At 52.4% G+C, this 12,731-nt stretch overlaps 6 protein-coding genes across 6 annotated transcripts; 4 read left to right on the forward strand and 2 right to left on the reverse strand.

Annotated features, from left to right (window-relative positions):
- Positions 1-338: 338 nt before the first annotated feature.
- CC1G_06849 (hypothetical protein) lies at positions 339-2,352 on the forward strand (the record flags this gene model as incomplete). Its single annotated transcript, XM_001830531.2, has 4 exons — positions 339-496; positions 574-843; positions 896-2,179; positions 2,238-2,352. The coding sequence occupies 4 exons, from the start codon at positions 339-341 to the stop codon at positions 2,296-2,298; spliced, it is 1,773 nt and encodes a 590-aa protein (XP_001830583.1). The 3' UTR covers positions 2,299-2,352.
- Positions 2,353-3,008: 656 nt separating this feature from the next.
- Positions 3,009-3,692, forward strand: CC1G_06850 (hypothetical protein; the record flags this gene model as incomplete). The annotated part of the gene is made up of 2 exons (XM_001830532.2): positions 3,009-3,131; positions 3,186-3,692. 2 exons carry the CDS (start codon positions 3,009-3,011, stop codon positions 3,690-3,692), a joined length of 630 nt encoding a protein of 209 aa, XP_001830584.2.
- A 1,652-nt stretch (positions 3,693-5,344) lies between these two features.
- Positions 5,345-6,413, forward strand: CC1G_06852 (hypothetical protein; the record flags this gene model as incomplete). The annotated part of the gene is made up of 4 exons (XM_001830534.2): positions 5,345-5,749; positions 5,802-5,921; positions 5,977-6,232; positions 6,280-6,413. 4 exons carry the CDS (start codon positions 5,345-5,347, stop codon positions 6,411-6,413), a joined length of 915 nt encoding a protein of 304 aa, XP_001830586.2.
- A 286-nt stretch (positions 6,414-6,699) lies between these two features.
- Positions 6,700-7,291, reverse strand: CC1G_14231 (hypothetical protein; the record flags this gene model as incomplete). The annotated part of the gene is made up of 4 exons (XM_002911654.1): positions 6,700-6,776; positions 6,835-6,924; positions 6,982-7,061; positions 7,116-7,291. 4 exons carry the CDS (start codon positions 7,289-7,291, stop codon positions 6,700-6,702), a joined length of 423 nt encoding a protein of 140 aa, XP_002911700.1.
- A 433-nt stretch (positions 7,292-7,724) lies between these two features.
- Positions 7,725-10,791, forward strand: CC1G_06853 (ATP-dependent RNA helicase DBP10; the record flags this gene model as incomplete). The annotated part of the gene is made up of 5 exons (XM_001830535.1): positions 7,725-8,037; positions 8,091-8,505; positions 8,560-9,958; positions 10,014-10,108; positions 10,164-10,791. 5 exons carry the CDS (start codon positions 7,725-7,727, stop codon positions 10,789-10,791), a joined length of 2,850 nt encoding a protein of 949 aa, XP_001830587.1.
- Positions 10,792-10,873: 82 nt separating this feature from the next.
- CC1G_06854 (queuine tRNA-ribosyltransferase) lies at positions 10,874-12,716 on the reverse strand (the record flags this gene model as incomplete). The annotated part of the gene is made up of 11 exons (XM_001830536.2): positions 12,581-12,716; positions 12,320-12,522; positions 12,165-12,269; positions 12,044-12,110; positions 11,752-11,991; positions 11,683-11,698; positions 11,591-11,625; positions 11,505-11,540; positions 11,347-11,454; positions 11,168-11,293; positions 10,874-11,112 (listed from the first exon to the last, which is right to left on the reverse strand). The coding sequence occupies exons 2-11, from the start codon at positions 12,509-12,511 to the stop codon at positions 10,874-10,876; spliced, it is 1,164 nt and encodes a 387-aa protein (XP_001830588.2). The 5' UTR covers positions 12,512-12,522; positions 12,581-12,716.
- Positions 12,717-12,731: the final 15 nt, after the last annotated feature.

Here is a 12,731-nt window from a genome sequence, read left to right on the forward strand (position 1 = left end):
TAGAACTTCCATCGGACCGCTCTCTCATGGGGGTGACGACTTTCGCGGTTGGTTGACCAATCCTACAAGAGCTCGTGGTCATAGGCGTCTTCTCCATTGCCTATATCTTTAATGTGACTTCGAGGGTGACATCTTCCATAAGAGGATTGGCTTCTACGCTATTGGGATAATTGAAATGTACAGACGCGTGCCGGTTGGATTCGAGAGAAGGAAAGTGGCTGGAACTACATTCGCAATGGATTTTACTTCCTCCAATGGTCCTCTCCGGTCGAGGACCCTTTTGAGATGACCAGCTGAGTTAGTCTGAGCTCGAACCTGGCTCGCCACGTGGGATTAAAATGACTTCAAAAGCTCGGACGCGCGGAGCCGAGTCGTTCAGGTTCACCATCCCCCACATTTCTTCCCCACAGTTTGCTCTCACAGTCAAAAAGGCGGAAGAAATGGGTCGGTGGTGCGTCGTCGCTCGTGGCAGAGAGACCGGAGTATACTTTCCTTGGTTCGTATCCCCATTTGCAATGCAACTCTTCCGTGGAGTAAGACGCGACTGACTTATGAGTGTGGCCGTGACTCTAGGTCCAGGGCTGAGCCTCACGTTTTGGACTTGGACGATGTGAGCGTTTATGCTTCGTTCAACTCAGAGGCGGACGCCCGTGCTGTTTACGACGCGGCGCTACGCAAGGGCATCGTCCAGACTGTCCAGAGCAACGACTTTGATGGCACTGCTGTCACCTTTCCCGACAACGCCATTTGGGACCCCATAGACGGTCCTTGGGGTCACAATGTGGTGTCAAAAGTTTGGTATGTTGTCTGTGCAGGTCTAGTACCCGGAGTCTATCCCACTTGGTGAGTCTGACCGCGACCTCCGCTGGACAAGGTGCTTAACAGCCTTCCGCAGGATTGACGCTGGGCCACAAGTCAAAGGGGTACCCAACTCTTGCTTTGATAAAGTCAAGACCAAAGCGGAAGCAGTAGAGATATATCGGGAGCGACTGGCCAAGGGACAGATACGGCGGTTGGCACGTCCCTTGAGACGATTCAACCCGTCTAGTAGCAGCAACCGCGCTTACGGTGGGCCCTCGGCGAGTGCGCCGGTACAGCCAATCAAGAGGGAGCCTACGCTCTTGCTCGCTCAGGATGAGTACGACGACAGTCTATCCGAGCCCTTCAATCGCATGAGTGTCTCGAGCCCGGGAATGCATCTGCCTCATGATCGCTCAGGGAGCTACAAAACAGCCCACGACTTTCTGCAGGGTCGCTCAGATGAGAGGTCGAGATCTTATCACCCTCCACCGCTTTCGCATCATTATTCCCTTCCCATCACCAGGCCTGCTTCTCCCGAAATGCACTCTACGGGAATTATCCGCTCCCATTCAGACCATTTGGTCAACTATGATACTGAGATACAGCGCTCCGGGTCTAGCCAGCGACGGGAAGACGTGGCCTCCCCTGTTTCCTCTTCCTCTTCTTCATCGTGGTCGATGAAATCTGGGTCCGTTGTCGTTGGGAGACCTGCACATTTGCGGACATTCCGGGAGATTGCTCGAGAAAGGAAGGCTGCTGCTGCTCAGTCAGTTCAGACGAGAGATGGAACACAATTGCTTTCACCTCTTCACCCCGCGGAGGTGTCGCTCACCAATATCAGCAGCCCTCAGATACCGTCCACAAAGGCGCCATCGTCGACCAGGACATCGAAAATCAATGGTATTCACACCGTCCCTGGTTTTGACGCAGCTCGAAGCTCGTCTTCTTACAATCGACCTTCGACGAGCCCTCCCCCCATGGATGTGCCTATCCGGTCCCCCAACCAAGACCCCATCTCGACGCCAGCGAGTCACCACAGGATCATTTCAGGTAGTTCTGTCACGATGGAGTCTCAATCTCATACTTCCGGATCTTCACGTACACCTCGTGAATCGGCAAGAAATTCCAGCTCCACGCAGGTGACACAACCCAAGTCGCCCGTCCCTCCGTTTGATCTTAGTGGAGGGACTGCGTGGCTCAACAATCGAACTCGCTCACCTAGGACTACAAGGAATGATCAGCCTCGAGCCTCGCCCAGCGTATCTCCCCGAGAACTTGGTCTTTCGCAGGCCCATGCCCCGCATATCAGTGCGTGCGCGCCGAGTCAAGATACGAGGTCCCCCATTGCGAGCGGGACTAGATTGCCGATGAGCGCGAGGTGAGCTTTTCTATTGTTCCGCTGCCTGCTAGGACCGTGACTCATGACAAAGTGACAGTGCGGTGTCTTTTGGAAGACCGTCACCTACTATGGCCTACCCTTTAGCTGTTTCAAAGTAACACCTGGGAGTCGCTCCCGTTAGGTCGTTTCGTGTGCATTCAAGCTTAAAACTCGTGCTGTATGTATTCTCGCCATTCGCTTTGTTTTCGCTGTCTGTACTGTTTCCGATCATTATCTTATCTGCGCCACCTTTCCCTTGCTATCTCTGTTCTTTGCATCCTTAAACTGCGTCTGAATTCCATTCTTCTTTGTCGACAACTGTCCATTAAGGAGCTCGGCGTGGCCGTTGTTTCCCCCGGCGTTTTCTCCTCGTGGTCAATCTTCAGGCCTCTAGATACCTCTGTACATGTGGTCTTGTTGCCTCTCATTGTGGTAGCCGTCGGGGCGGACAAAGGGTAGCGCTCCTCCCGATGGCCCTAGAACCAGAGATGACGCAACAGACGGGTTGCAAGATCCGCGGGTCCGAGTGCATGGGAACAACTGCATGCGCCACAATATGGAGACATGCCATGAGTTCACTCGCTCTACGTTGGTTGCGGAGGGGATCTGGGATAACCGATAGCAACGCACTGTGATGGTTGGGCCTTTTCATGTCGGGTTGCAGTGGCATCCCACAGTGCTTGGCAAGAAACAATAAGGCATCTCTTCGGGCTTCGGGAGTATAAATACTCTAAAGTTGCAACTCCTGAGGGGCTCATTACCAAAGAATACAAAGCCTCGTAGCCGCAAAACCGACACAAGCCCTTAACAAGAAGACTTCGAAACCACAATGACGATGACACAAATGGAGATCTGGGCTAAACGGGCGTCTAGGTTTGGGATAACGCTGACACCACTAACGAGGCCTACCCCACCCAAACCGCCAGTCGAGTCTCCTCCCTATGTGAATGAGGTAAGCCATGCTCCCTTCCTTTAGGAATGGACCACCATTGACTCTCTCCTGTAGCCGTTCGTCCCACTCGCGCCTTTCCGGCGGCCATGCCCCAAACTACAAGAATTGCGAGAACAGGCCGCAAGGGAGAGGAATATCTGGACGAAGATGGACATTCTGAGGCGTGTGCTGGATGGGCAGACATCACGAATGCTGGCTGAGCCAAGGAACGAGGAAGCATGGGAGCTTTATGAGAAGGATTGTCTTGCGGTCGAGGCACTCGAGTCTGTCGCCATGCAGCAGATGATGGAGGGAGCCTCGGCTACTCCCTTTGTGACGGGCCAAGTAAACGAACCTGAGTTTTTTGAGCTGGACGAGTCCATCCAGTACTGGGCAGCCCTGGTAGCCGCCGCCCAGACCGCTGAACTGTTGGGGACACAAGAACCGGCGGGTGGATCGTACCTGCAAAGTACGAGTCCACCAATAGGGTTTGATAGCAGCCTACACGGTGCGTCCAACAATCCGGATTCAACAGTGTGGAGTGACATACCAGTGGACTGGCAGTCACTGGCGCACTTCTAGCGCCTGTTATTCGATTCGCACACGCGAGGTTCGGACTACGCCCCTGTGACATTTGGTAGGACCTACTAATTATTTTATGTACAACCTTCTATGAATTTGCCTCGTATATCAACCAGACTAGTGGCTTCCTTTGAGAGACAAACTGGGACATGGCGGGCCAAAGTTGTCCGATGTGATTGCATCAGACGCGTCGCGACGCGCTGATTAAAAGGGGCACCACAGTCCACAGGAAGTTGGCTACTGATGGCAGTTTCGTCTTAACTGTAAGCCCTTGTCATTATCCTGAATCCTGATGTCTCCACATCGAGCACTTGAGGTTCCCAACCATGCTATCCGTCAAGTCTTGCGCTCAACTTTTCAGTCACGTGCGACTGTCGATCCTTACCATTAATTGGAATCCCAATCAGGTATGTATTCAGCCATCCAGGTCGACACTCGCAGCATGGTACAGGATCATAGGAAGGGAGAAAGAGAAGGAAATTTCTGGGTTATTTAGTCAACACCTTGCAATGTCACCGGGGTGTGTGGATCAGACGTGGGCACTCGTTGGAAACCTCCAAATAATTTGGTTCCCTATAGATGAGGGTTGCCCAGCAACTGCGCCCCATGGACCTCTCGAGCTGGAGCCATGTTAAACACCCCGAAGCGAACTCGAAGTCTTTCTCCCTTCGTTCAGCTGAAAGCCCGTCATTCTTTCGACCCCGTATGCCAAAACTTGCAAACTTGTCATTGTGGTAGCCCGCGGTCGCATAACCGGCTTGAAGGATTTCCTCATTGGTATGCCGAGAATGCTTATTTCGCCGCCATAGACAAGAGCTTCACCAAATGTTCGAAGCGTTCTCGGGTCTAGGTGAACCAGACTTTGGATTATAGTCCCTTCGACGGGGCCTGGGAACATAAAGTGGACACTGATTGGTACGCTGTCGTTACTTAAAGGGATATTACCAGGGGTGTACCCTACATGGTTCGTCTTGCCTCGACCACCAGCTCCAAGTTCCGATCTAACGAGATTCAGGATAGCCGCGGGAGCCCGCGGTTTGGCGTTACGGGCGGGGCGCAGCAGAGCATCGGGACCAAGGAAGGACCCGATGAAACCTTTCTGAGGGCATTGAAGCACGACGAAGTCAAGTTTATCGGCCATGGAGAGAAAGCCCCGGAAAGGAAAGGCAACAACGGAAATTGTCATCCCATCTTCACTGCCAAATGGCCCAGGTTTCCGACCCCAGGAGTTATCAAACGGAGTTGTCTCTGTCACGGCGCTCGTGGAGGGAATGGAAGGTTCTGGGCTGGCGAATTCAGAGTCGAGCAAGCGTTCCAAAGTCATGGAAACTACCTGCCATCTTTGAGCCTGTGTTACTCATTCTCAAGCGTCGCGCTATGGATAGGCCCATCTTCACCAATTCAACAGAAATACTCAACAATCCATCTACCCTCCAAAAGCCTCAACCACCCCCAAAAGTTCGAATAGCTTAGATAGTGGACCTATCTTGCTTGAGCCCACGTTTGATGAGCGCGTCGCGTCGCGCGAGTGTCATGTGGTGATGAGACCGGCGCGATTTCAAGTTGATCAATCCTTGTCCCAAACATTCATCCTCAGCTTGCTTTCCGAGCCCGTTTTCCCTCTGTCACAACAAGTCTAGGCCATAAATACAATGGATCCCTCGAGCTCAGGCCTCTCGTTTGTCATTGACGATTCACAACTGCTTGATCTATCAGGGGAGCTACCCGAGTCGAACGACGTCGACGATCTATCGCTTTCCGACCTTTCCCTCGACCAAACTATACGCGCAAAACCATTTAGCTTACTCTCTCGTCCTTCACCACCAAAGGATAGTAAGCCAAGCGACCGCTTGGTGGACCCAGAGGACCAGGGGGGCCATGGGAGTGGAGACGATGAAGCGCAGAGACATGAGGAGGAAGACGAGGAAGCTGCGAAGAGGAAAGCGGCAAGAATGCGAGAGGAGAAGCTTCAGAGCGACATTTTTGTGCTGAGGAAACTGAATGCCGCATTCTCCTCTTTCAACGAGGCGCTAGATGAGGCAGGGTCCGCAAACCAGGTTCGTAAAGCGTCTCGAGGATGCATCGCTGAAGCGTTGACCGGTTTTGTAGAGGGTTGCAGCCCAGCTAGCTGAAACCGACGCCCTCCTGAACAAATACGTGGGCATCCTCTCAAAAAGCGAAGAATTTGCGAAACTCATCTTCGATGAAGAGTGGTACGGAGCAGAAGCGGTAGGCCCTCAATCCTTTTCCATGTTCTCGGGGATTCAGCTGAGCGTCTTGGCAGGACGATGAACAAATAGAGCGGGAAAGGATAGAGGAACAAGAGAGGATAGCCAGGGAGGCTCGTGAGCGGGAGCTCGCAGCTCAACGGGAGGCGGAAAGACGCGAGAGAGAGGAACGGGAACGGCTGGAGAGGGAGGAAAAAGAAAGACTTGAAGCGGAGAAACGGGAAAGGGCTGCAGCCCGAGGTGGCGTGAGGGGAGTGAGGGGCACCAGGGCGTCTATGAGGGGAGCCAGGACAGTGGCACCCCCAAGACCAAGTAAGTTACTAGTCTGGCTTAAAGGCGATTAACTGACGTCGGGGTAGCCTCATCTACCTCCACCTCTTCAAGGGCCAGGCCGTCTGTGGCTCCAGGCAGCGGAATTCCAGTCAAGAGGGGTGTCTCTTCCGGAACTGTCCGTGGAACCACCTCAAGTCGAGGTCTGTCGCGTCGAACGTAGAGCGCGAAACTTCATACTAGGCTTCAGGAGGATCTGCCTTTTGATAAGTCGAAGATCATCGCGCCATCGACATCGCCGCTGCTTGGCTACGGATCCACTTTTTGACCTTAGCCAAGGTCCACGCAACCTCGTGTTGTCTCGCCTTGAGAGCTTGTCGCTACATGGGGCAATGGGGGGAAAGGAAACGGGCGCACCATTTTCCAAGCCGGCTCAGGGGCTCGGTCTCGCGTCACTGGGTGCTCGTACTATTCCTTCAGACTACGCTAAGTAACTACGTATCGTCTCTCTAATTGTGACAGTGTACAGGACGCCTTGGTGGGACGATGCGAAAGGGTGGGCTCCAGTTTCCAGAATCACCGAATACTTCGGGCGGAATGTCAAGATCGTCATCTGCGTTGGATCGAGAGGGCAAGGGACTTACAGACAATGCGATAGTCGTCGCCTTCTGCAACAGGCGGAATTACGATCGGCGCTGATCCCTGGAGAATGCTGAAGCCAGCTGCGAGAGAACCTGGAAACGCAACATCAGGTCCCTCCACCGCTGGCTAAAGATTGCTTTGTCGCACACCTGACATGGTATAGTTTCCCTTCCGAAGCTTGATCACTCCAAAGGGATTGGTGATTTGGTGCGGAGGAGAAGTTACGTCCCTGCCAGTGTGTCGGAGCATGAGTAGGCGGCTCTTCTCGACGAGAACGACTTACCAGACGACCCGGAAAACTTGACCCGCAGTTAACACTTCACCATTCATGGGTCGTAGGACAGGTGGTGCATAAACGTCCTGCACGTTCTGACCACCAGGGGAAGGAAGGGCATCGATTACGGGGGAATTGTGGAGTGCCGAGAGGACAAGCACCAGGGATGCTTTGAAGGACCTCATCTTGGGAAAGAAAGACGACGAACCCAACCAAGACGCCCATTCGCTCGCCTTTTAACTGTTCCAAGGTTAGGACGGATTGAGTGATCCTGAGTTTCGACACTCGAAACGGTTAAGATAATAGTGCAGAATTCGAAGCAGCTTGAAATTCAGATGCTGTCTACCATCCGGTAGGAAGGCACCATTTAAGGGAACTCCAAAGCCACATCTGTGCTTTATAGCGGTTTTACATTATCCATTCTTCGATGGCCAGATTCCTGGGATCTTGAAAGGTGACAACCCTTCGCAAGGACTTCATTCTTTGAAGCCGCAAGCATCCAGCTTGACACTCTTGAAGCGCTCAAAGTTTGCTCATCCCCGTTACGTAACGAATTATTTCCGAGAGCGCAAAACACTTGAATCCAGGTTCAATATCTTCCTCCACCACAACTGCACCATGGTTCTCTCAAAACGAAAACGCGCTGCATCCATATCCAGCGAAGACGATGACTCTTTTGAGATTGTATCTGCTGGTTCAGACGACGACATGGACATGGATATTTCTTCTGCACTGACTGGGAAGGCTTCCAAAAAGAAAGCCAAAAGCGACAACGAACTTCACGAAGAGGACGATGAAGATCTGGCTAATTTCATCAAAACGTCTATAACAAAGCGAGATGTTAAACAAGGTGCCCAAGTAATCAAACAGGCGAAGGGCAAAGCAGGGGTGGCCAAGGGAGAAGTGGGCGGAGGCAGTTTTCAAAGCATGGGTTCGTCTTGCCTCCATTCAACGCTTTCAAGCGCCAATGCTAACCGATATCAGGTCTTCATCCCTCTCTTTTGCGCTCCTTGACCCTCCAGGGATATCGGATACCGACACCCATCCAACGACTGTCAATTCCAGCACTTCTCGAAAACCCTCCTCGAGATCTTGTCGGCATGGCTAGAACTGGTTCAGGAAAATCTCTGGCCTATATGGTACCCCTTGTCCAACGGCTAGGTGGAATTCATCAGACCACATTCGGAGCACGAGCTCTCATTCTGCTACCAACTCGTGAATTGGCGGTTCAGATCCTCAAGGTCGGAAAAGAGCTGGCTCGGGGCTGGCACGCGAAGGGGGACCATGCTGGAGATAAAGAAGGCGAGTCCTCGAAGGGCCAGTCTCTTCGCTGGGGTCTTGTAGTCGGAGGAGAGGGCTTGGATGAGCAGTTCGAGATGATCACCAACAACCCCGATGTGTATGTTGTACTTCCGCAAATGCGCCCATCCCATCTCACTAACTGTCTGGATAGTATCATCGCAACCCCGGGTCGCCTCCTTCATCTGGTTGTCGAAATGAATTTGGACCTCAAGTCAATTCAATATGTTGTCTTCGATGAAGCCGACCGACTGTTCGAAATGGGTTTCGAAACCGCGATGAACGAGCTCCTCCACCGACTCCCTCCTTCCAGACAGACCATCCTCTTCTCCGCCACACTCCCCAAATCGTTGGTCGAATTCGCCAAAGCTGGCCTTCAAGACCCCAAGCTCGTTCGGTTAGATTCCGAAAGCAAAATCAGCTCAGACTTGAAGATGGCGTTCTTCTCTGTTAAACAAGCTGAAAAAGAAGCATGCTTGCTCACTCTCCTCCGAGACGTCATTAAAGTGCCTCTCGGGGAGAATAAACTAGAAGACGATGACGGTGACAAGGACAAGAAAAAGAAGGGAGGCAAGAAGGCCAAGGTTGCACCCCACGCCCTTGCGCCACACCAAACCCTCATCTTCGCCGCAACAAAACACCACGTTGAGTACCTAACCAACCTCCTAATAACAGTCGGCTATTCGGTTTCGCACATCTACGGTTCCCTCGACCAAGTTGCTCGAAGCATCCAGATGGACAAGTTCAGGAAAGGCCTAACCAACCTCCTCGTTGTCACCGACGTAGCGGCGCGTGGTATCGATATCCCTGTCCTTCAAAACGTTGTCAACTACGACTTCCCTCATGGAGCCCGCGTCTTCGTGCATCGAGTTGGTCGTACGGCCCGTGCCGGTCGCCCAGGTTGGGCATGGTCTTTTATCACGAACTCTGAACTTCCCTATCTCCTCGACCTCCAACTCTTCTTGGCACGACCTCTTGTCAACACAGTCCCCGGCGATGAGGACCACTTTTACACCGAGAATCTCGTACTCGGGACGTTCGGACGCGAAACCCTCGACGAGGAGGTTGAATATACGCGCTCACTAGACGACGTCAACCACTCGTTGCCTTCCCTTCGACAGGTCATGATCCGTGGCCACACCTTGTACGAGCGAAGCAAGGGCAAAGCCAGTCCGGCAAGCTATAAACGAGCCAAGGAGATGATGAAGGATCCCAAATGGCTTTTGGCTGGTTCGGATTCGAGCATACATCCGGTATTGTTGCGCGGGTCTGGCGCGGAGGATCAACGAAAGCTACAGGAGGCTCGTGCCAATTTACTGCGAGCGGTTAGCTCATTCAAGCCTTCCGAAACCGTGTTTGAGGTTACGCACAAGGGCAACGCGGAGACTGCTGCTCTTATGAAAGAAAGGCGGAAAGCCTTGAGCAAGTCGATCGAGCGTTCGGAGGCGATGAAGATGTCTGCAAAGGATGGCATCGACTTTGATGGGGAGGACGAAGAGGTAGAGCAGCGCGATACGAAGGACGTGGAGATGGCAGACGAAGAGGATATCGCGGTATGGCCTCTTCGGTGTTACACTCCTGGTATCACACTGATTTGAAATCATCCAGGCCGTCTTCAACACCGATTCCAAGAAGAAGGGCAGTTACCGCGACGAAGAGTTCTATCTCTCATATACTCCCAAAGATGCAGATACCGAACGAGGGTATGTTCAGTTGGTTCCAGTCTATCACCTGAGTACTGATCGTCCTTTTCCTCAGATACTCTTTGAACGATGGCGCGTCTTCATTCGCGAGGCAAGCACAGAACGTCGCTTTTGACCTCGAAGGCGACGATGGAGACGGTCTCCGCAAACGAAACAACACCCTCACCTGGGACAAGAAGAAGAAAAAGTTCATAAAGGGCGACGGTGTAGGAGCTGACAATGTGAAGATGATTCGGACGGAAAGCGGTGCCAAACTTCCGGCGACGTATCGGAGTGGTCGATTCGACGAATGGAAAGCTAAACACCGCGTCAGCCTCCCTAGGGTCGGTGAAGTTGAGAACAGCAGTGGTTCCCGTGGGCGGGTATTTGGGGGAAAGAAGTACAAGCACAACCAGATCACAGCGCCGAAGCCTCTGGACAAGTTGGACAAGAACTACGAGCGCAAGTTGAAGAAGAGGAAGGAGAAGGAGGCTGCTGGGATGGAAGAGGAGGGGCCCTCACAACCAACACTACCTGGAAAGAAGGGCAAGAAGGGGTCTGCCCCAAGTCGCCGATATGGCGGCAAGTCCTTTGGGAAGGTCAAGTCCGAGCTCAAGACTGTGGACCAAATCAGGAAGGACCGCAAAATCAAGGAGCAGCGCAAGGCCAAAAACGCCAGGCCCTCGAAGAAGAGCAGGCGGTAACCGTGGTGTCAATGTTAGTCTATCTACTACGATGGCGATGTATTCACAAGTAGTGTTCAGGTGGTATACATAGTAGGAGGTTTTATGGATTAGCATATTCCCATTTAGGAGCGTTTCCAGGTACAACCGGGACAGACACTCCTTCCAAGAGATCCACGCCTACAGTGCGGAGTGCATTCACGCACCATTCGGGGTATCCGCTGTCCCCAAAGTAGTCGCGGAAGAAGGAGCGCAGATAGTCAGGGAAGGTGCCATTGATGATGGCTTCCCTTGCTCTACCCATAACCTGGGCTTGGAAGACGATGTTATGGATGGTCAAAGCTTGAATGACAGCCTCAGTAACGAAGTCTAGAAGTTACAAGGAACGCTTTCGTACCATGTGCGGCTGTCGTTTCATGGGTGACGATGTGGTTAAGCATCGCTCTTGTCATTTTGGACGTGCAAGTTGGGCAAGGACACGTCTCGTCTATCGGTCGGAAGTCAGCTGCGTGCTTGCTGAGCTCTGAGAGAAGGTTGATTAGCAGGGGATTTCTTGGAGATAAAAAACACACGCACTGAGGTTTAAGGGCCCTTTGTGCGTCAGTGCAACACCGAACCGTGCCGTTCTGGTAGGGAAGACACAGTCGGCCATATCCACTCCAAGGGCTACGCAAACGAGCAAGTCTGGATGAAGTGTCAGGAGTGTCATAGACCATCAAGTTTGTGACCAATACCTTCAGCAAAACCGATACCCATGGAGTATCTTGGTCCTGAACTGCAAGTCAGCGTTGAGTTCTATTAGAGAGTAGAATCAACCCACGATCTTCTGGCAATTTGTCAGCGCACTGCTTGATTCTGGTGATGGAGGGCGTCAGCTAATGGACTCGGTATGGCGTTATTACTAGTGCATACATTCTCCAGAACGTATCTAGGAACCACAGTTAGATGGGTTATTCCTGTAGCGAATGGATCCAAGCGCACCTTTCTCTTCTCCACCGCTCAATCCACCAATAGCATAGCCCGCCACACGGTCCCGTCGCTTTATCATCTCTTCCAGACACCGGTCTCGAAGCTCTGGGTCCAAGCCTCCTTGGACGATAGCGAATAGGTTCTGTTTGTCGGCCTTCCCTGCACGTTCGTGCTGCTCGATACACCTGTCTAGCCATCGTACAGACCGTTCCATGGCTTCACCGACACGAGGACCAACAGTCAAACTAGAAACTGGGGGGATATCAGGTCGATCCGATTTAAGCGCCGGAGGCAGATGGCGTACCAACGTCGTCTAGCTGCATGATGATATCGGCGCCGATTGTGTGTTGGATGTTGATACTTTCCTCTGGCTTATCCGAGGTGAGCTGCGGCGAAGACAATACCATTTGACGTTCCCCGCTTACCGTTAGCATCGTCGGTTCACCCGTGAACGGACTAGCAAATAGTGCTCCCTCCTCGGTGATCTTCGTAAATTTGCTCAATGAAACAAGTTGGAACCCTCCGCTATCCTAGATATGTTCGTTGGAAGGACTTTAGGGCGCGAATTGGCAACACATACAGTCAGAAGGTTCCGGTTCCATCCTTGAAATTTGTGTGCACCTCCCGCTGCGTTCAGCACATCCAAGCCTGGTCGAAGGTTGAGGTGATACGTGTTATTGAGGATTAGGCTGACTCCTAATGCTTCCACTTGCTGCGCCGATAGACCTTTGATTGCAGCCTGGGTTGCGACTGGCATGAAGGTCGGTAGCATCGTGACCCCATCTGCAATACGACGGCCCTAAGCTTTTGTTCCCTCGACACGAATGAACGGATATCATACGCGCTAGTGTCATCCTGGAGACCCTAGCCTTGGTGGTGTGGCATTTCGCAATGACTTCGAATTGCATTGCAATTTTTCTTGCAAAGGCGCGAGTTGAGGGAGCCAGAGTGACAGATAAAAGGAAATAGAAGGAGTAGAGAAGGGTTAAAGG

This window comes from Coprinopsis cinerea (assembly GCF_000182895.1).
Source record: "Coprinopsis cinerea okayama7#130 chromosome 3 map unlocalized cont3.3, whole genome shotgun sequence".
NCBI classification, from domain to species: Eukaryota; Fungi; Basidiomycota; class Agaricomycetes; order Agaricales; family Psathyrellaceae; genus Coprinopsis; species Coprinopsis cinerea.